This window comes from Dromaius novaehollandiae, chromosome 18 (assembly GCF_036370855.1).
Source record: "Dromaius novaehollandiae isolate bDroNov1 chromosome 18, bDroNov1.hap1, whole genome shotgun sequence".
In the NCBI taxonomy this organism is placed as follows: domain Eukaryota; kingdom Metazoa; phylum Chordata; class Aves; order Casuariiformes; family Dromaiidae; genus Dromaius; species Dromaius novaehollandiae.
The window spans coordinates 9,313,423-9,335,731 of NC_088115.1; the positions used below are offsets into that span (position 1 = coordinate 9,313,423).

The following is a 22,309-nucleotide window of genomic DNA, read 5'->3' on the forward strand; positions in this document are numbered from 1 at the left end:
CGTGTTATGTGGACTGCGCTGTTTTGGCGGAGGGCTAATAGGGATCGGCAGTGGCAGGTACAGCCTGAACCTTGCACCGTCTCTGCCTGTCACCTCTAATCTCTTTGGCCTGAGGCCACTTCAAGGGGAAGTTCTGGGTGGTGGAAAGGGAAGTCTTTGCTAGCTGCTCTCTCTGTTATACGATCTGTGTGACGGGGAGGGCGTTTGGCCACCCTTTCATCCCCGCAGGGGCTGGGGAGTGCTCCAGAGGCTAAACAACAGAGGAGCTGAATCCAGCTTGTTTTGGGGAGGACAACAGCAGGGCGCTTGGTGCTCTGAGCCAGCCAGGCTGCTGTTACCACTGTTTCCACTTTGGTCGGCAGCTGGAGGAGAGAGTTTTTAGCCGTAGGGCGGTGGGGTGGTCCTGAGACGATCCAGCCCAGCAGCATCGTGCTGGGGTGGGAGCTCTCCCAGTGTGTTGTGCCTCCTGGATGTCAGCGGGGCTGTTGTGGTTCAAGGTGCAGAAGCAGCTGTAAGGCTGGTCGCTCCCTCCTGTAAGGGGCTGAAGGGAGCGTGAGCGTGGGTGGGTGCAGGCCCGGAAGCAGGGATGCTGGACTTAGGGACTGTATTTGTGCATGCGTTGCTGTGTGACAATTCTTGAAAGACAGAAAAACTCTTCAAGAGATCTCTGGAGAATGGGATGTCTTCCCCCACTGGGTACAGATCTGTTGGCTTCTTGTGTGCCACCCATCTTGGATGTATTGGTACCCGGAGCCTGCAGGGACTTTTTCTGGAAGCTGAGGCTATGTTAGTGTAGACCATGGTTCTCCTTTCATCTCCGATTGCCAGCCCAAGTAAAAGCATCCTTGCTGCCTGCTGGCTCTGTCCATCCTCTCTGGGCCTCTCCTTACATAGGGGATCTGTCTGACGGTGCTTTTCCCGACAGATGTCAGAGCCACACAGGCTATTATCCCCTTAGCTGCCTGCTGTGATTTAAGAGCTGTGTGTCATGCGCAGGCTGACAGAGGCCTGGCCGAGATAGATAAGCCCCTGCCATTGCTGGTCCCTGCCTTTCTCTCCCGCAGCAGCGTGTGCTGGGGAAGGCCGCGCATCCCGGCTGCTCTTTGACAGGCAGGGCCAGAAGAGGTTTCCCTTGGCAACAGCTGCAGAGGAGTAACCATGCATGATCCGAGCACGATTGTGCGGCGTGGCTTTGAATGCTGGAGACAGCAAAGTCCCCTCTGCTGCCATGCTGGCGCTGCCATGGCAGGCTGAGGTGGCCCTTGCTGAGCATGTCACCTGCTGCCTCTCCTGTTCTGTCCCCTCTAGTTCCGGGCAGCCCGTGCTGGCCTTTGAGAGGTTTTACACTTCCTCTCACTGCTGGCTGGCTTCTTTCTCCCTGGCTCCCTTCTTTCTCCCCAGCTCCTGTGCACCATCCAAATCACCTTCCTCATTTCCTTTGCATCTGTAACACCCTCTTCTCTGTAAATGGTTTCCTTTCCTTTTGTCTTCAGTAAGCCAAGCATCTCTGTGTGGCAAGGTCCAGCGCAACTCTTCTGTCTTCCCAGCATCTCTAGGCCTGGGATCCTTCACCTGCTCAATTTGATCGGTCTTATTAGAGAGCTTGTTCCCCACTTAGTCATCACCTCCCGGGGGATTCCTTGCCTCTACTGAGTGGGTTTTGTGCGTTTCTCCTGCCTGTCCCTTTGGGAGTTCTTGCCTTCCTGTGTGTTCATGGCAGTGTGCCTTATCTTGCTGTGTTATACTGCTGTTACTGTGTGCTCTTCTCTAATCCTGGACTGACAATACTCTTCCACATTTCTCACTTTTAGGGGGATGAAGATGACGAAAATGCCCGGCCACTGGCTGAATCATTGCTCCTTGCTGTCGCAGATCTGCTCTTCTGTCCTGATTTCACTGTGCAGAGCCACCGGAAGAGCACGGTGGTAAGTTGGATCACAAGCTTATCTGCATAGAGGCAGAAGATTAGATTGGGGGTGGGGGGGGGGGGGGGGCACCCTAGAAGACCCAAGCAGCTTCCTGCAAAAGGGCAGGCAGGAAAATACTGGGTCATTGAGCTTGAACACACAGTGACTAACACTCTTCAACATTTTGGGTTGACCTTATGGCATTTGTGCCTTCTACAACAGATATTTGATTTAAAAAAATCCATCATCATTTTAACCAAATCTATGACTAAAGCCAGGGCCCTTGTGCTAAAGGTGAGTGACAGGATAGGACATCAAAACAGCAGGATAACCTCTGCGTGTAAAATGTATTGGGAAACCTGCAAAGGGAAAAAGCTGTGGAAATAAAAGCATTATTATGTCTTTATGCTTTGTGTTCAGAGCTTTTGTGTCTTGTCTGGTTGGAGGCTATCGGAAGTAAACTTGAGTTCTTTGGAGGTCAGTCTGGGGGGTTCCTAGAGCAAAGAAACTACTCTTAAAAACATCTCTCTTGGGGGAACAAAGGGAACCTGAGGCAAAGTGAGCAAAGACACAAATGTGTGTTGATACAGGAAGCTTCTCTGTGCCGTGCCTGGCTTGTGATATTGCTGTGAGCGTGGTGCAGACTGGGGAGAGCCACAGGAGTGGGGTGTTCTGGGACAGCTAAGGGAGTCCTAGCTGGAGTGGCTGTCACTTACCTGTGGCATTACAGCTTTCCTCTTGGGAAAATGTGATTGTGCTGGCAAACAACTGCTGTTTTGTTGTTCCCTGGAGAGCAGAGACCTTTAGCACCTTGTTGTTTCCACTGGCATGTGGCACAGCCTGGGGGTGGAAGTAGCTCTGTTTCCCTCATTGCAGGTGCTGTGACATAAATGAGTAAACAGTCTCTGCTGTGTCTGTCCACTTTCTCTGTCCTGATCTCTCTGGTCTGTGTCTTTACTTCGGAGGAGTTCTCTGAAGTTCGGGGATATCCTACCAGATGTGCTAAGGACTGATTCTTGGGTCTCTCCCCATCTCTCTCTCCCTCTCCCCCACCTTGTGGCCCCCTCTGTGAGTATTTATTGTAGGTCCACTCTATAAGCAAATGTGGGCGGCCCTTCTATGTGGTATAGTTAAGAGGTAAAGATTAAAAAAAAAAAAAAAAAGGCTAAACCACTGTGTACTTTGATTGCAAAATTCTGTGACAAACCTGAGTATTAAATAGTTGGCTCTAAGTTTCTGGGTGGTGGAAACAGTTGAAATTTGTCACCTGGAGATGAAGGAGCAAGGCAGGATCAGAGCTGTGCAGGAGCAAGGCAGGATCAGAGCTGTGCATGTGCTAGGGGTAGGTAGGAGTATGACTGAAACAGATGGGAAAGTCTCCCCCACCGTGCCTGTGATCTCTTTCTCGGCAACAGCCAGCCCGACTTTCCAGGGCTTTGGGCAAGTTGAATTAGGCAGTGGGGTGGTGGGTGCTCCGTGATCCTTGCTGTGTGCTGCGTGTGGCATCTATGGCCTGCGCCTAGTTGTCTTCCCTCTCCAGATCTGGTCTGACCTGGGCTCTTGGGTCTGACTGCTAGTTAAGAGGGGAGAGATGGGTAGAACCACCTCATGCTCATGGAGGAACTGCATATAGCCCCAGAGCCACAGACTGTGGTTGATAGTTGCTGAAGCAGACGTGAGGAAGGAGGAAGAGTGAGTGCTGGGATGAATGGGCAGAAGAGAGACCTGGCAGTGGCTGGTACTCTTTTGCTGTTTGTTCTCTTGAAGTCAGCTCTGGAGTTATGGCTAGAGATTGGGCATCCCTCTGTCATGGGAAGCCTGCACCTGTGTGTTTTATCATTTACCTGCAAAGGCCGAGCTCTTTGAAGGCATCAACACCTGCTGCTTTAGGCCTGGGCAAGTGCTATAATGATGCTTAGTAATGTGCTGTCTCCTCCTGGTGTTCGTGCTCTGTTGCACATGGTAGAAACGGGTATATAGGTGTAATTGCATTTCTTTCCATGAGGTCTGTGCCTGACAAATGATGTTCAAGATTTAATTGTGGGGGAGATCTTGGGCACTTCAATCTCAGAGAGAGTTGTTGTGAGGGGTGGATGAGAAACCAGATAGCAGGCAAGCTCTAAATTATCTGTAGGAGGTGAGTTTGAAGGCAGGAAAAGCCTGGACTGTGGAGGAAGTTGCAGTTGCTCCTGTCTCAGCAGTAGCCGCTGTCAACGCTCTGGTTTTATGGCTGTCATGGTTGGGGCACTAAGTGTGTCTTGGCTGCTCTTGAGCCCCACTGTCCTGAGGTTAGTGCCTTTGTGGGAGGGACGGAGGTTATGCAATGGGAAGCCAAAGCAATTAGGAACACAGTCCTCTGAACATCTCTCCCTGAGTGCAAGGAGGGAAAAAGACAGGCGGGAGAATTTGCTTAATTAAACCTCTGAAAAAAGACCGGCAAGGTGTGCCAAGCATCCTTGTGAGTACATTCATGTGGGCCCTTGCTCCCAGCTGTTCCTGGGGTAGAAACAGGTGATTTTTAATGCCTGCTTGTATCCTCTAAGCTGCTTCAACCCTGACCTGACTGACCGTGAGAAAGGAGAAGGACGAGCTGCTGCGGTTCATATCCTCAGGCTACAAAGCAATTGGGAGTCATGCCAGGAGCTGGATCTGTTGGTGTCAGGTGCCCCTTCCCAGTAGAAACACCTAGCATTGCTCCTTGGCATGCTAGAGAAAGGGCTTTATCCTGCAAAGGTGCTCAGCACATGTTGAAGATGAGAGGTCCCCTCTCTGTGGTACTCACTGGCTGGCTCTAGTGTGTACAGCCTGTCATCTGGATGCTCATCTGCTGGTTTCTTTGCCATTGCTAAAGAGAGGGGCTGAGCTGCCTTCGATACCAGTAGGGCTGTCAACTCCTGCTCCTGCCTTCTGGGCTCTGACCTCCTCCTCCTTCCCACAGGACACTGCAGAGGATATCCACTCCATTGACAGCTGTGAGTACATCTGGGAGGCAGGTGTGGGCTTTGCTCACTCTCCACAGCCCAACTACATCCATGACTTGAACAGGTAAGAGGGTCTGCAAGGGCAGAATGGAAATAAGCTGGGCTTGGGGGAGAGGGATCTGAAGGAGATGGGCTCTCTGCTTCTCAGGATGTCTGTGATTTCCAAGGGTCCTTCTACTTGCTCCTTTCTGAGCCAACAGGGCTGGTAGCACAGAGAAGTCCCAGTCTTTCTCTTGGATCGCTTTGTGCAGCGGGATTTGGGAGTTGGGAGCTGGAAAACCTTGCTGCTTTGAAATGGGCCAGGACCTCTGCTATATTCTTTTTCATAAAGCAGCAATTCTGTTTAGGGGTTTGGGCCAGAGACGGCTGAAGCATTGCTTTAGAAATTAAACTGGATGCCCAGATGTCTATGGGAAGCACTGCGTAGCTGCGACTGAGCTTTCCTTAAGGGTTGTTGTGGTAAATGACTGTGCTGCCTGTCCCTGCTCCTGGATGACTGCAAGACTTGGCCTTTTCTTCACTTTTTCTTTCAGGACAGAGCTGCTTAAGCTCCTTTTGACCTGTTTCTCTGAGGCTATGTATTTGCCTCCCTCCTCGGACAGCAGCAATGCCAACCCTTGGGTGCAGTTCTTCTGCTCTACTGAAAACAGGTGAGAGTAGAGGGTGAGGGGTTGAGTGCCAGGGGGAGAAGTATCTCCAAATGTCTCCCAGAGAGGGTGTTGGCAATGGGGGACCTTAGTACTTGCTCTTTCCAGCATCCAGGGGCTCTCATCAATGCATGGTGGCTTTCCTTGCCCTTTTTCTTTGGTCCTGTCTTACCTTACATCCCCATTTGCCTCTCTGCTTAGTGAAAACTGTTCCTCAGCAGCAAAGGGAGGGATATGAGTACAGTGCTCAGCGGAGTCTGATGCAGGACTGGTCCCTGTTCTGCAGGTCTCTATTCCCTGGTGTGGATGCTAGCGTAACACTGCAGAGTGGGTTGTCTTCTGGTGCTCGGTGGTGGGTGAATGCTGCCCTCTAGTGACATTGTCCTCTCTGGGACTGTCAGCTCCCCAGGTGACAATCACCCATCTGGGCAACACGGTCCTGGCTAGAGGCAGCCAGTTTAGTCTTTCCAGAGTCTGGAGAGCTTTGAGGTCCTGTCCCCTTTTTCAGATGGCTGGACAGAATCCCTCTGGGAGGCAACACCACCTTTTTCACCTCCCCTTCCCTCTCAGCTGCAGGCCAGGAGCCCAGCTAGAAGCTGCAGTGTTGGCTCTTGTCTCCGGGCTGCTCAGTTGTGGGCCTCTGTTGTAGGTTAGTTGGATTAGAGAAGATACTGGTGCTTTGTCATGAAGATGCTTGTTGCTTGGAGGATTAGAGCAATACCCCAAACTCCTCCAAGTAATCCTTACAGACCTGAGCCATGTTCAAATGTGAGGCCAGCTGTGAAGGTGAAGGCATAACAGAGCAGGGCCAAACTGTTGCAGTTGCCAAGCAGGCAATATGGAGCAGGGAGGTGAGCTGAGCTGGGAAGTCCACAGGGCTGGAGCAGTAGAGAGGCAGTCTGTACAGCTGCATGTTTGCCATGGTGCTGCACAGACTTAGCTGCTGAGCTGAGTGGAAGCACTGCTGCCCCTGTGTTGTGTACTGGGGCTCTGCAGTTGTGTACTCAAGTCTCTGCAGACTTGAGCCAGCTGGAGTCTGTCTGTACCTGCTGTACCTGTGTAGCTGTGACTGTGGCATGCTGCCCTCCCTCTGTCCGGCTGTGTTTGAAATGAGAGCTTGGCCCTTCCTCTCCCTCCTCAAGGCAGTGCCTTTTGCTCACTGCTCCTGCCTCCTGAGAACGTTTCCTCCTCCCCAGACATGCGCTCCCGCTCTTCACCTCGCTCCTGAACATCGTCTGTGCCTACGACCCAGTGGGGTATGGGATTCCTTACAATCATCTGCTCTTCTCCGACTACCGTGAACCCCTGGTGGAGGAGGCAGCCCAGGTGCTGATTGTCACCTTGGACTATGACAGCTCCACCAGTTCGAGTCCCACTGTGGATGGCACTACTACTGGCACGGCCATGGATGATGTGGATGTGAGTGACGCCGGGACCTTTCTGTGCAGGTCTCCTGAACGCCTTCTCTCTATGGTCGTCTTACGTCCTCTTGCACTGAATGTTCACCTGTAGGGTCCAGCCACACTCCTTTCCTTGCAGTCTAAAGTCTCTTACCTGCTTGGTGGTAGAACCGACCCTTATGTGTGCTTCTGTGCTGGCAAGTGCTCTGGCCCAGTCCTGCTGCTTTCTGTAGGGCACTAAAGAGCCATGAATGACCAAACCACTAGATTTTGATCACTGATTTGAGTCATTACTGTGTAAGTGAAAAGCCCCTGACTTTACTGATACCCCTGAGGTACCCTGTTTCCTGGATTAATTCCAGTTTAAAACTGGATTATTCAGAGAGGAAAGCTGAAGCGAAAGACATTAGCCTCCAAAGCCAGTGGTGTTACACTTGACTGCCTGCGTGTATCTTGTTGCCAATAAGCGCTTTATTCATTTTCTTTAAATGCAGCCTCCAGGACCAGACAATCTATTTGTGAATTATCTCTCAAGAATACACCGAGAAGAGGTAAAGAGCTGGTGTCACGAACTGCTTCCTGTCTGATTTCATACTGATTGCACCAGCCCTGGGCCCACCACAGTTTTTCCTGGTCTGTTGGCAGGATTTCCAGTTCATCCTGAAAGGAGTGGCCCGCTTGTTATCAAACCCGCTGGTCCAGACCTACCTGCCAAACTCTGCCAAGAAGATTCAATTCCATCAGGAGCTCCTTGTCCTCTTCTGGAAACTCTGTGACTTCAATAAGGTGTGGATCTGCTTATTGTCGAGCTTTGGCTCTCCTTGTGCGGTGCCCAGAGCCTGGTATGGCTTGGCTAGGCCAAGCCCTGACAAAGGCTTGTGCAATCCAAAGCAGGTAGCTGACAGTAAATCTGTGGTACTAGGGTCAGCTGTGCTATTCTTTCTCAGGTGGGTTGTGGGGTCTGGCCCCAGGGAGAGCTTGTGAGAGGGGCCGTAGCTCCCAAACATCAGTGCCTGGGGTAGATGCAGGAGCGAGTTTTAAAATAACTCTTTAAGTAACATGGAAATAAAAGGCTGGTGTCTGTACCAGCCTCCCTAACAACCTTAAGAGACTGGTTAGGTTGAGGCTACCTTGCCTTGAGTCCTGTGGATGGTGGAGAAAACTAAATATGCTTGTAGTTGTCTGAAATCCTCCCCTTTCTTCCAGAAATTCCTCTTCTTTGTGCTGAAGAGCAGTGATGTTCTTGACATCCTTGTCCCAATCTTGTATTTTCTCAACGATGCCAGAGCAGACCAGTGTAAGTTGGTTATTTTCAACAGCTGGGGCCATCTGTGCTTAGTAGTTAAGCTAGAATGTTTTTAAGATGCTTCCTCTCTACTGCTCCGTTGTAATTGTCATTTGAATGCATATTCCTAGTCATCTGCAGGCATGAGGTAAGTGGAGTGTTTCAATTAGCTGCGTGTTAAATTTTGTAATGGGCAGGATGATCTGTACCACACCAGAGGGGAAGGGAGATCCTTAGCACATACTAACCTGTGTGAGTCCTTAGGTCTAAAACAGTGTCCCTGATCCTGTGAAGAGGGAGAAATGAGTGACCTGTTCTCGCCTGGCTGTAAATCAGGCATAACTCCATTGCTGGGTGGTAGGAAGGAGAAGTCAAATCTTTCCTACTAGGATGTTGGTTTTACATCAAGAACTTAATGAAGAAAAGAATAATCCGTATGAGACTTAGTTTATACTGGCTTCATAAACACACTCGAGACAGATGCTGGTACTGGAGGTGGAGAGAGCCCTGTGTGGGATGTCCCTTATAAGGATGCTCTGCTCTGTGCAATTTCTCTTTCCGTCCTTCTGTGTTTCTTATTTCTCCTCTTTCCTCCATGCCACCTTCCTATTTCCAAGAGCCCACAGACCTCATTGTGATGTCTTTGTTTCCGCAGCGCGAGTGGGCTTGATGCATATCGGAGTCTTCATCCTCCTGCTTCTCAGTGGGGAGCGTAACTTTGGGGTTCGACTGAACAAGCCGTATTCTGTGCGAGTGCCTATGGACATCCCTGTCTTCACAGGGACACATGCAGATCTGCTCATCATAGTGAGTACAGCATAGCAGTCCTCTACTGTCCCTTCTCGTTCCTCTTTCATACTCCCACAACAATTGCTCTGCCTACTTCTTCAGTATACTGGTCCTGCCTAGATTGCCAGTCCACTGAGTAGCTAGGAAGTATGTGAGATACATCCAAGTGCTAGTGGGATCTTTGCCCCCTGTTAGCCTGAGGTGATGTTTCTGGTAGGGGACATGTCATACAAATGATCCCAAAGAACAGGATTCGAGGTGGAGCTGGACTGATGCTTAGAGGAGGATCCGGCATGGGTGGGATGGGTGGCTGGTCTCTGCTGGACCTGATTGCAGGTGGGGAAGGCAAGAGTTGTATTGCATTGCTGGTGTAACTAGAGTTGTGTGGAGCACGTCTGTCAGAGCGGAGGCAGCAGTGATGCCAAGCTCTGCCCCACAGCTTTGGGTTGCTGCAAGACTTCATTCATTCTCAGTCTGTAGTGCTGAGCATCACAGCACTGTCAACAAACAGAGCCCTGCGGCTGGCAGTGCCTGCTGCAGGTAGTAACTCTCCTGGCATGTCAGTGCTTGTTTCAGACTAGAACTTCTCAGCATCTTTTGATAAACCGCCAGAAGGAGATTCCCATTAGAAGGAGTAGGAAGAAATCCACCCACCAGGACTGTTCTTGGTGCTATCTGTTTTGCTGTTACTTTCTATTAATTTTAGATCATCCCTGTATTCTCATTATGCCACAGGCTTCCTCTATGGGAATGCCCCCCAGAGAGGGGAAGGGGAAGATTGGAAGTGTCTGAACTGGTCGTGGGGCAGTTGTCTTTCTGTGTCTGAGGGCATAGCTCAGAAATGTGGGACAAATATTTGAGTTGGATGTTTGTACTAAAATCAAATATGAAATCATTAGCTCCTTGGCATTTCAAGCAGCTATCATTAGGGTTCAGAGTCAACACCCACTGGAGATGAAGAGGATGGTTCTTACTTCCTGGTGGTTTATTTTTCTTTTTTATCAGACTGTCTCTGCACTCTGGAACAGCTCACAGTTGGTTTCTGTTTGTGATGTTGTAGAGTCCTAATCACGTCCCCAAAGGATTCCCAGCAAATGAAAGCTTGTGCTCCTGGAGCGCAAGTCTGCAGCGAGAGCAACCTTCCCCACCTGTGTAATTGTGGAGTATGCAGGGCCCTGCCTAGGCAGGAATGGTGTCAGGAAGCGATTAGTGTGGGGGTGGCACTGGTTTTGGTCGAGAGGGTGCTTTCAGCAGGGTACTGGCACTCCCCTTGCTCAAGAATTCCTTCCTTGTTGTAGGTCTTTCACAAGATCATAACCAGTGGGCACCAGCGGCTGCAGCCTCTCTTCGACTGCCTGCTCACCATCGTTGTGAATGGTAAGCGCCTGGCTGTGCAGTGTGAAACAACCCGTAGAGGGGATGGCTCTGGCTGCTTTCACTCCGCTCCCCACATACGCTCCTACCTCTGCCCCTTAGTATTTACCAGTGGCAGTGGCCGCTGCTGGAAATGGTGACCTTCAGGGCTGGAGGTGCCTAATGAAGATCAGCTCTGCCTGCAGGAGACAGGCAGGTCAGTGAGGGGGACAGAGGGATCCCTGGAGCCCCTCTGGGATGGCCATCACCCAGGCAGCCTGGTGAGGGTGGTGGCAGTGCTGTCCCTCTCCAGCAGGGAGTGCCACCTCCCTGCAGTGCCAGTGGCCTCCCCTGGGTCTAGTGGGTGTCCAGGTGATTCAGGTTGTGCGGACTTTCCAGGGAGTGCATCAGACACAATGTTCCTAGTCTGAAACTGCACAATAAGACTTTAAAAACAGAAAAGCCTGCTTTTGCTAGATGGTATCCCTGTTTAACCTCTCTCATATTTGGAAAAGTTTCTATGGAACCCCACTGGGCTCAGCTATTCCATGAGGTTTTCCTGGAAGTGGAGGGTGGGCAGGCAGTAAGAGGGGCGTTTTTAATGGTGCATTTATGTTGTCCCTTGGATCTTTCTCTGGTTTTCATTTCTTTGCCTTCCTTAGTGTCTCCATACCTGAAGTCTCTTTCCATGGTGGCTGCTAACAAGTTGCTGCATCTCCTGGAAGCTTTCTCCACTACCTGGTTCCTGTTCTCTGCTGTCCAGAACCACCATCTTGTTTTCTTCTTGCTAGAAGTTTTCAACAACATCATTCAGTACCAGTTTGATGGTAAGAGACTGACTGCTATATTTAGTGGCTTTCTACTAGTTTAGTCCAACAGACCATGAGACTGAAGTTCAGAGAAAATCCAAACTGATGAGAGAGAGGGAGAAGTGCAGAAACCAGCTATATGGAGACTTGTCTAGGATTGAGAAGTTAGGAAGAAACCAGTGTTGGGTTCTGACCCAGACTGGCTGGATTAGAGCAAAATGAAATGGCAGCTAGTTGTCAGCATAGCCTCTACCTCCTGCAGACCAGAAGATAAGACTTGAGATGGGTAGATGGGAGACGGCGGGGAAGTTGAATGCTTACTAATGCTCAAGTTGTAACTGGCTGGATGCTGCTGTAAAACTGCTCACATTGCTCAGCTTTGTAGGTGAGGGAACATCTTGTTAAATGTTTAAAAGTGCTTCTCAGCTATGCTCTGGCAGTCTCTGGAGGTGAAGGTCAAACAGCCCTGTCTGAACAAAGTTCCAGCACCTGCTGCATTTCCTGGAAATGCCTTATCCTTTCCCCCTTCAAAGCATGACAGTCTTGGACCTCTTGGAAATAGAGAGGGAGGTCCCTTAGCCTGCTGGGAGCTCTTACTTCTCCTTGCTCAAAATTTAATGTCATGCTTTAAAACTGCAAGTGAGGAGTAGTCATTCTACTTCTCTGATGGACAGCTAGCAAGTGAGGGTTGCCAGATCCTAAGACAGCCTTTGTGGCTGTGGCTTGTACTTTATTTTAGGGTACAGTTTCATTCTGTTTCCTGTCACCTTACAGATGGCAAGAATTTTGGCCTTTTGTTTTTTCTATTTGAAGCCTATTTCTCCTCAAGAGGAATGTTCCGATCTCTTTGTTGAAGATGGAGGAATGTTGACTCTTGACTGGCAACCTTTTCCTCCAAAATGTGTGCTTATGCAGTTTAAACTGTCCCTTTTCTTCTTGGAAGTTTGAATGTCACTCTCTAAGCCTTTTCTCCAGTCATATGTCTTCCAGCCTAGAGAGGATTTCACAAAATTTCTTGTACTGCTTTGTAATGGATAAGAGGATACACAGCTCTGCTCTTTTTCTCTTGTGCCATTGCCTTTATGGGTGGAAGCATAGTTCTCTGAGCTTGCAGGGTCTCCACCACCATGCTTAGCGTTATCATGTTCCCATTGATTTGGACTACATTGTCAAGGTGCTTTGAGTCTTCCTTCTTTGCTCATTTTGTTGCTGTGATTCCCAGGGAACTCAAATTTGGTCTATGCTGTTATCCGCAAGCGGAATGTATTTCACCAGCTGGCCAACCTGCCTACGGACTCACAGTCCATCCAGAAAGGTCTGCAGCGCAAGAAGAAAACTCCTGAGCCTATTTCTCGCACCAACTCCCAGGATGGGGTCTCGATGGAGGGGTCGCGGCCTGCTGCTCCTGCTGAACCAGGGACATTGAAGACAAGTTTGGTGGCTACTCCAGGTCAGCCTTAGTTTATCTTTATAACATGAGAGAGGGTTGTTTGTGAGATACAGCAGGGACTCACCCTTTCATTGGGTGTGGGAGAGATTAAGAGCTTTCAGCTATTAATGACGTATTGCTCTTCAGTCTCTGTTTCAGATAGAGCTTGCCCAAGCTGATTACAGTCAGGTGTAAGTAAAGCACAGTGAGCTTCTTTGCTCTCGGACTAAGAGTGTTCACGTGGCCTTCTGTCCCAGTTTTGACCTCTTGCCTCAGTTTAACTATATCCATGTGAATTTGTGTTCCTGTTACAGCAGGGACTGTTTTCCCAGAGACAAACCAGTTCCTTTGGGGTGGTGAGATCAAGGCTAATCCTTGCTTCTCCTGGTGACAGGGAGCATTTCAGATGTCTGCAGATGCACATGGTGTCTGTGTAATGTAGGGCAGAGAAGAACACCCTACTTCTAAGCATATTTAATTCACTTGTGCTTCTGAGCTTTTTCTCTGTTGAACACAGGAATCGACAAGCTCACAGAGAAGTCGCAGGTATCAGAGGATGGGACCATGCGTTCGCTGGAGCCTGAGTCTTTGCAGCCTCTGCCGGAGGGTAACCCACCCTCAGCTGTGAATGATGGAGAGACCTGGAGTGGGGTAAGGCTGGATGCTCCTCTGGTGCTTAGGGAACATCTGAGCTTGGTGTAAAATGGACTGAAATGGGAGACTCTAGAAGGAGAGATCTGGTAGGCCCATGGAGGAGGCACCATATTAGAGGCAATATGCACACCCAAGGTGTGCTGGAAAATGCTGTAGTTTGGAAGTAGTGTTGCATCATTATGGGTGTTTCCTGCCTGTGCTAGTGACACAAGAGCTAGGACACGAGAGGGCCTTTCTCTGTCTTGAGGTCACTGATGGATGGAGCAGTAAGTGCACAGGTGCAAGGGGATGTGTTCCTGATCCAGAGGCTCTCAACTCGTGTCCAGACTTCTTCCTTTTTTCCCCTCTTCTGCTTTTCTGGGATGGAGAACTCAGCCAGCATCTTCTGGCTTGCTGTATTGTGAGGAACAAGTTCCCACGAGGGCTTTACTGAGGTGCTGCCTTCAGAGCGGCTGCTGCCTGGCCGTCTAGATGAGACGGAGGCTCTGTGGTCCATGCGTCGAGGCTGTACTGCTCTCCCATGCTCTGGTAGTGGTGTCAGCCTCCTTGCATTTGCTAATTTCCTATATCAAGAGCCATAAAATATGTCTTCCAATTTCACAGGAGCAGTTGTGTTTTAGTGCTCTCTGTTAACTCCTCAGTCTGTCTTTTCCTGTCCAGTATCACAACCCCCCAGGCTGTCTTCTAGGAAGCTTCTCCCAAGGGCTGTTCTGCATGTGCTCTCCTTCAGCAAGGCCACATTTATGCACACAAGCTGCCTCATGGCTCTGCCTAAGCATTTGTTGTCTGCTGAGCCATTTTGTTGGAGGGAAAATATTACATCCCTTCCCACAAGGAGCCATGACTGCCTTATGGTAAAAGACAACTTTTCCCCAGCTCCTCCTTTCTTAATTTTCTGTGGAATGGCCAAATTGATGTACCTGCTCTTGCTAGGGGAGGAGCAGACTGGGCAGGGAGTAATGGGTTGGGATGCATTTTACCACAGCTCCTATGGACTATGGTGGTGCTACAATCTGTTTTGCTCTGGAAATGTTTTTGGCTGAGCCAGCACTGCAGAATTGGAGTGCAAATGCAAATATCCTGGAAAACTGATGAGGCTGTGGAGCATGTTGTTTGAGAAGTGTATCAAGATGATCTCAGCTCTTTAAAAGTTGCTTCCTCCTTTTTTCCCTTTTTACAGATGACTCTGGAAAGCCAAACTGTCTGGCTTGCCAGTCTCCTCATTGCTTTCCTGTAAAGTTTGTGAGCTAGTCATAGCCCTTGCCCTAGTGGCTGTCTGGCTGGGGACTGGCACTGCCAGTGAGGCTGCACATAGCCTGCTATAGTCTTCCTTACACTTGCCAGCTGTCTGCCTACATGTGAGCTACTTGGGACGTTAGCAAAGGCATCGTGAGCTAGCAGAGCAAGCTAAAGACTCTTATGTTCTCCCCTTATGTCGTGATGCTTTCCATTGGTTCTGCTTGGGTGTGTGTGTTTGCGTGCGTGCGCGCACGCGCAAGTCTGCACGTGAGTCTTTGGTCCCAGTCGGGCAGACAGTTTCCCATTAATTGCCCCACCTGGCTCCAGCAGTGCTCTTTGCATGTCTGAATGCTTGTGGAACTGGGGCCAAAAAGCAGACAGGATGTGAAGGGTGGTAAAGCCCTGGGTGTGGGATAGGCTATGGGGAGAATCATCACTGCTGTGGCGTGGCGCTTCAGGTAGCGCACACGTGTCTCGAGGGATCATGGTGTTTCAGACTTTCTGCATGTGATCTTTCTGTGCTCCATCCTGTCTCCAAACTATGGAGTTAAGAACTTGCTGTGTATATTTTAGGACCCTCACCGTTATGACTGATTTAAGTTCCTTTCCTTATCTGTTGCAATGTTCTCCACTTATCGGTCATAACCATTTGAAAAACATCTCGTGAAATGCTCAACAGCCCTCACATTTCAGCGTAATTCAATCTTGTGTCTCCTAAATGTGTCAGCTGGCTGCCAGTGTTTGGATGGCAGCTGGGAAGGGGTGAGAGCTGTGGGGGAGAGAGGAGCAAAGAGGAAAAAGGTGGGGTCACCTGAAGGAAATCAGGGGGTTTTATGTTTTTATGAATTTTATTTTTAGAAGCTTGATGGGGACATGTTACTGAAGCTGAACTGGCTGATTGATAAGGTTGTAACTGTAGATGTTGCAAAATGATATTGTTGTTTAGGCTTTGAAAAAAATGAAATTAGCAGAAGATGTTTTAAGATGGGCACCAAAAACCCCATAGTACTCAGTATCCCTATACGTCTCAAAAGCCATGTTCTTTATCTGCAGAAGTAGCTTAATCTCTGTGCTAGAAGAATCATGCCTGAACCCCCTTTTATCAGTCCCATTTAACTCTCCCACTACAGATTGTTCTAGCAGAAGTGTCAGCAGTGGTGGATGGAGTTGTAACCTTGCTTACAGGGTCACACAACCCCCACCAAAGATTGGCACTCACTGGGTCAAGGCAGGTGGCTTTGGGAAATGATGGGCTGGTGGGTTTGATCTGTTCTAGGGACAGGCTGAGCTGTCTTGTGCAGGAGTGCTCTGGAAAGCTAAGGGGGAATGGTACCATTGAGCAGAGAGTGGGTTGTATTTCTTGGTCTTAACTGTGATTTTTATTGATAGGAGGCATCGCAGCCCCGACGAGATCGAAGGCGTCTCTCCAGTGCATCCTCTAGCGGGCAGTGGACCCCAACTCCTGACTGGGTAAGGGAAGCTGGACAATGGAAATAAATAACAAGGAAAAGAGTTGCGGCAAAAATGCTTTTTTTCCCAAAGCAGAGACTTCCCCTGATGCAGATTTCTTCATGGAGAATACCTTTGACTTGTGGTCAAAACTCTGCAAATTCATTGCCATCTGTAAAGAAGTATTTTGTTTCTGTTTTAAACCAATGACCCATTTTGTGTCTTAGAATTCTAGCGCTGCCTGATTTGGTGAATAGTTGTGCGTTTAGCTTATCCACCACTTTCATGATTTTCGTAAACCTTATTTGATGCGAGACGGTGGAGATAAACACAGAAGAACTACTACTGCAGCCTGTGCACTGATATCCCTGCGGGCTTCTCCACTCACAGGTGATGTCTTGGAAGTCAAAGCTGCCCCTGCAGACAATCATGCGGCTCTTACAGGTGCTGGTTCCTCAGGTGGAGAAGATCTGCATTGACAAGTAAGTACATTTTGGGAGAGGAAGGGCTGTGCAGTGTAAAGAGCTCTGAGGTTGGTAGTTTGGGTTTGAAGAGCCTGTAGGGGAAATCAGGCCAGCAAGTCTAACTTACTCATTTCTGTTTTCTTGTAAAATATAATTGAAAGCATAGCAACTTCAGCAGAGGAGATGTTAGTTATGTCACTTGCCAAGCTGGTTGTTTTTGTGGTCACCTCTTAACTCCTCTTTCAGTGGAAGGAATGTGTGTTCTTTGTGGTCAAGGTCATTGGCTCTGTGTGTGTGTGCGTGCATGTGTGAATTTGCTTAAACAGATACCTTTTGCTGCAGCACTTCTGGGGGTGTCTGGGACATGCCAAGGATGCGTCTGTTCTGTTTCTTTACAGGGGTCTCACAGATGAATCGGAGATCCTCAAATTCTTGCAGCATGGCACACTGGTGGGACTGTTACCTGTCCCTCACCCCATCCTCATTCGCAAGTACCAGGCTAACTCGGGCACTGCCATGTGGTTCCGGACCTACATGTGGGGAGTTATTTATTTGAGGTAAACCAGCTGTGGCTGAAGTCTAACCTAGTCATTTTACAACCATTTTTACAGCTCGCAGAGAGTTGCATGCACTTGGCCAGCTCTAGGCTGTCTCATGTTTAGAGGACAGAAAGATGCATTTCCCACGACTAGAGTGAATCAGTTGCTCTGAAACTTTTGTTTGAGCTGGAGACATGAACGGAGTTGGTCTTGGGAGCACTGCTTGTTTGGGAACTGGCAGCTTTTTTATTCCCTGTTGTCGCTTAGAGGGGATGGTGCAGAGATTTGATGCAAAGCTCTAGCTTTGTGAGGTGTTGCAGAAATTGTCATCCCTTTAAGGCTCATTGTCCCTCAACCAGTGATTTCATCTTCTGCAAAGGTGAAGGTGTTCTGCATAGCCAATCCTGTAACCCTGGTGGTGGGATTTGAATTCCATGTACCTGGTCACAGAGAGTAAAGTGGGTCTTGTCTTTCTCTCCCAGGAATGTGGATCCCCCTATCTGGTATGACACAGATGTGAAGCTGTTTGAAATTCAGCGGGTCTAAGAGAGCACTTACCTCTGCTAAGAGAAATACACTGGATCTAAGGACTTTGCTGTGTGCTGCTTCATCACAGCTATTCCTGCATTTCACGTCCAGCTGAGAGACCAAAAGGACAATCGCTTCATTTACCTCCCTGTCATTTTAAGCTTTAATTGGGATCTGCTTGGACATCCCTCCCCCCAGCTCACTTCTCTTCCCTTGGCCTTCACCATGAACCTTGAGTGAAAGATGTCTAAGGGATCATCCACTCTTGTGGTTGCACTAGAAATCAGACTGTTCTTAGCTCTTCTGTTACTCTTTTGCTCCTCAATTTGGTTTGGAAACCAATGTGACCCTGTCCTTGCCCAGGTCAGAGTGAAAACTTAATTGAAAAAGACTGGCTGTAAATTGGGTACAGGGGAGAAGCTGCTATTCCTGCAGGAGATGGGGTTTTGGAACTTGTAGTTACTTCCATGTGGCTTCATAAAGTTTCCAGGGTATCCCTTCTAAGTGCAGGTGTCTCCCTGGTGTCCCAGTTGTACGTTGGTGGTGAAATCTTTCCCAGTCAAATGAAAGGAGGAGTTGCTGACAGAGATTTCTTTGTTCTTGTCTCAGTTCCGAATCCCCCTACTCCTTTCTTGGAAAGCTGCTTAAGGGGTTTTGCAGTAACCAGTGCTTCAGTGTGGTATGAGAAGCTCTTCCTTGGCTTCCAGGCCGACCAGCCTGTCCTTCATGGTGGGCTGTCACAGTAGAGTGTGTGTCACTTGGGAAAGTACTGTTTGATCCATGTGAGCGTGCAGGGAGGAATGGGCAGGCTTGGTGGGAGCAAGGAGGAGGGATAGATCTGCTACACTCTATTAGGTTTGTCCAGTTCACTGGAAGGACAGTGTCACTTGGGTTGGAAGGAGCCATAATCTGCCATCTTTGCTTGGCAGGCTGGTGCAATGTAGGGAGTGGGAGGGTCTTTTGCACTCTACTGTCTAGGGCAGTGAGGGAGGCGCTCAGGGAAGCTGTAGGAGGAATTTGGAAGTTGCAAGAGGAAAAGCGTCTCCATATCACTAGGGAGTGGAGACTGCTGAGGCAACATTGGATTCTTCAGGGCATTTTGCTAGTGACCAAGCTATCAGATCTTGAATGTATTGGGTCCCAAGCATGCAAAGTCTGAGAAGCCAGAGTGAGGATTAGTGGGAGACTGGCTGTTGCTGGCCTGGTTCAGCAGCACAGGATTGCACATTGGTAGGTGGAGGCATCCTGGGGTTTCAGTCAAATTTTATGTCCTCCAGGGAGGACTACTGTCTTAGACCTGTGTGGTCTTTGGGCAATGAAATGTGAGGGGTCCTGCCATGAACTGAGACCTTTCTCTCTCCACCAAAGCTTAGTCCTTGGTGCTCTGGGCTTCAGGCTCTCAGGAAGATCACCGATTATGGGATGTTTGCCATAGCTTAGAACCAGTGAGATCACTCCAGGGGAACTGTTCTCACGCCCTTAAGTAAGGGGACAGATGTGGCATGCCCTTTTGTGTCTTCTGACCCTTGCCTAAGTTTTGAAGCTAGGGCTATAGCAACATGGCTGCCTTTCCTCTCCTAGAGAGTGCTGCCTTAGTGTACTGATGGCTCCTGATGGCTTGTAGTCAAGTGGTTTCCTCCTTTGGCGCTGAGAGTGGACTGGAGTCCCCAAGCCAGTCGACAGCTGAAATATAGCCTGAATTGTTTCTCTGAAGGACATGAAATATGTGAAGTAGAGAGAGGTTATTTTCCCCTCCCCCTCCCCAATCTCCAATCCACTTTGTCATCTACCACTACTTCCACCCTGACTCCATCTCCGTTCAGATGTGGACAGGGCGAGGTCTCTGTTTTGCTTGGAATCTCTCTTGTATTTAAGAACGTGATTTGGTGGAGCCAGCCTCTGACTGCACAGCGCTCACGCCTCGCAGCTGGAACGGGGCATGCTGTGTCCCATGCGCTTGCCTCTTCCCTCCCATGGATCTGCTGGTTCTCATGATCTCTTCCATCCTCTTTTCTGCTTTGTTTCTTTGTGAGTTCCTCTGGAATTTTCTTTTTGTTTCTTGGTGTGTGGCGTCTGATCTTTGTTCTGTGGAAATCAACTTGCACTGTAAACTATTTGCTTATTTACAGAGAGAAAGATAAAGATTATCTGAAACATGCAGTTGGTTGCTTATTTTTTTCTCAGAGAGGTTTATGATCTTGTTTGTCTTGTGCCTGGGTGATTTGTGCTCCTAGGGGAACAAGTACTGGCTTCCTTTGCAATGTGTGGGGTTTTATTTTCTTTTTCATTTATTTATTTTTTTTAATCAAAAATGAATGTTGAACTCTGGAAAATGAGTCTGAACTGTTTTTGGCTCTTTCTGTGCCATGGGTAGGAGACATCATCAAAGCCACCTGCCTCAAAGGAAACAGAAAATAAACTAGATGAAACAGGACCAAGTCTCCTGACCTTGTGAGCTGTGTGCTAAAACGTTTGTGCAGCTGAGACCCATAAAACAGGCACCCTGGCCCTAGGTGAGCTCTGAGAGTGGTTCACGGATGGCAGATGACAAAGGATGGTGAGAGCAAGCGGGCCCCTGGGTTGACATGGCTATGTCGGCTTCAGTAGTCGCAGCTAGCTCACTTCTCACTGAGCATTCAGATTACCGTGCTCAGCCTTGCTGTTGATCATGTGGAGTAGCTGTGGCAGGGCAATTTTAATTGTGTGCAAACTGTGTGTTGATGGTTTTACCCCTCCTGGGTGTTCACAGAAAGCAGACCCAGCCCAGAGCTTGAGTCGTGTGGAACTGGAACCCTCCTTAGGGAAAGGGCTGAAACCCTGGTTCCTCTTTGGGCTGGAGGACTGCTTTCGTTGTTGCCCATTGTGGTATTTCTTACTTTCATCTGCCGTGTTAGAACTGGGCATTGTTGGGAAAGAACATAGAGGGCTGTGACCACTTACTTGATTTACGGTGGCTTTTTGTAAGATTTGGAGCTGGTGGGCTTCATTCTTGTTCATGCTAGTCAGATATTTGGGTAGTTCATCCTGTTCCTGCAGAGATCACAAGCGAACTTCTCTTTCAGTACATAGTTGTGCATAGTACTTCATATTTATACCTCAGTGGGAGACCTCCACAATCATCTGTTCAGTGGAGGCTAACTAGCTTTAAACAGGTTTATACCACAGATAAAACCCAGGTCATGGGTTAGCCCATGAAATACATCATTCCTTGTCCCCAAGCTGTCAAAAACTAGGAAGAAGATTTGAGTTCCTGTTTATCATTTGAAAGGGCCAGACCTTGGCATGTATCTGCTTTGGATCCCTTGGTACAAACTGTGAAATGAGAATAATAATTAACTTTATTGGAGCCTAATTTATCCAGCTGTTACTTCTCCTGACATATATCTGTTGACACAGGCCTAAGTGAAAGCATTTATTGGGCAAAGTTCATGCTCATGCTATCACTCTTGCTTTTAGCCTCAGAGGAAGGTGTCCTAGCCTGAATGCTGAATCACAAGGACAGTGGGATGTGTGTGGTCAGAAGTTTCTAGCTCTCATCACTGTTCCTGTCTTGGGAGTTTGCTTCTCTATGAGATCGGAGTAGGGGGAAGCCATGGTTAGACTCTGATCCACACTCCTTCTAGGATTGATTTATGGAGGAACAGAAGCAGTAACATAGATACATTTTGTACCTTACTCCTCTGGCCTTTGTTAAGAGTTACGAAGGGTTTTGATAGCAAAAAATGGATTGATTGTAAAACAAGGCCTGCCCTAGATCTTATATAACCTCTGAACGCAAGAGTGCTGCAAGTCAAAGTCAGCTGACGTTGAGTCTGGTCTTTGAGTGCAGAGCAGACCCAGAGATTTCACCAGATACATGTGAGCATTCAATCTGTCTTTATTTCTGTTCATCAAGCTCTGTATTTGAGACCCATAGTCGCAAGCCCCCGTGCTCTCCCACATGCTTCCAAAGCAAGCAACTCCTATGGAACAAGTACTAATGGGTCTTTGATCAGGCACCACGCTGTGTATTTTTATTCCTTCATGCTCAGCGTGCCTTGGGAAATGTTTGTGGATGCACTACATTGTGTGCGAAGCAGTAGTGGGGAGAAGTGTGTGTGGGAGGGATTCACAGTAGATTTGGCCGTAGCTCTTTCTTGAACTAGCTTGTTACGTGCAATGGTAGGACCTTTGCTAGTACACACTGGTGATAGCATCATGCACAAGTAGCATTAAGTAAAGATCAGCCACAACACTTCTCTAATGCTTCTCACTCAAGGTTCTCTGAGTGCCTGTAAGGAGAAATACTGTTTAGTTTCCTTAAGGTGAGGTAATGGTATTGCTTCCATTTTAGATAACAGGAAAAGATGCACTGAACTAGTGAAAGTCTGAAGGCCTGTCCTGCACTTTGTCATTGAGAGTTGCAAGTTTTTGGCTCTTCAGTGGTCTTGGGTCCTATGGGATTCATCCAGGTTGGTACCCCAAGTGTTAGCACCAGGAACAAGCAGAAGTAAACCTTGTTCTGACCATTACAGCATGCTCTCCAGTATACTGATCTTTTGGGAAATTACATGTAAAAAAGTGTATATTTGGTTCATTTTTGAATGATAGTGGGCATGTGTGCTTCTAGTGTGCCTAGTACTGATGAGTCTCTTCTGTGCTGCAGGATGGCAGCTTGGTGAGCAGTAGAGGGGCTGGTATCCATGACTGTAGATCTGGAGGTTCAGTGGAGTGTAGGTCAGTCTCTGCTGCTCTTGTTGAAGGTTGCTCTTGCATTCTTTTGTCCGGAAGATTTCAATGGGAGTGGGTAAAGTCCCGCTCGTTACCGTACAGTGTCTACTGGCAAACTACCACAAA

General features: G+C 48.6%; 1 protein-coding gene across 2 annotated transcripts in view; it reads left to right on the top strand.

Moving 5' to 3' along the window:
- HID1 (HID1 domain containing) overlaps positions 1-19,633 on the top strand; it is a 43,186-nt gene extending 23,553 nt beyond the window's left edge. For both annotated transcript variants that reach the window (XM_064522615.1, XM_026099026.2), the window contains 16 exons: positions 1,812-1,925; positions 4,846-4,952; positions 5,422-5,538; positions 6,732-6,954; positions 7,430-7,486; positions 7,581-7,721; positions 8,142-8,232; positions 8,876-9,027; positions 10,308-10,386; positions 11,025-11,189; positions 12,394-12,621; positions 13,118-13,251; positions 15,883-15,963; positions 16,333-16,424; positions 16,805-16,963; positions 17,428-19,633. In XM_064522615.1, coding sequence (XP_064378685.1) covers positions 1,812-1,925; positions 4,846-4,952; positions 5,422-5,538; positions 6,732-6,954; positions 7,430-7,486; positions 7,581-7,721; positions 8,142-8,232; positions 8,876-9,027; positions 10,308-10,386; positions 11,025-11,189; positions 12,394-12,621; positions 13,118-13,251; positions 15,883-15,963; positions 16,333-16,424; positions 16,805-16,963; positions 17,428-17,491 — 2,004 coding nt within the window. In that variant the 3' untranslated portion in view covers positions 17,492-19,633. The remainder of the gene's footprint in view (positions 1-1,811; positions 1,926-4,845; positions 4,953-5,421; positions 5,539-6,731; positions 6,955-7,429; positions 7,487-7,580; positions 7,722-8,141; positions 8,233-8,875; positions 9,028-10,307; positions 10,387-11,024; positions 11,190-12,393; positions 12,622-13,117; positions 13,252-15,882; positions 15,964-16,332; positions 16,425-16,804; positions 16,964-17,427) is intronic.
- The last annotated feature ends 2,676 nt before the right edge of the window (positions 19,634-22,309 follow it).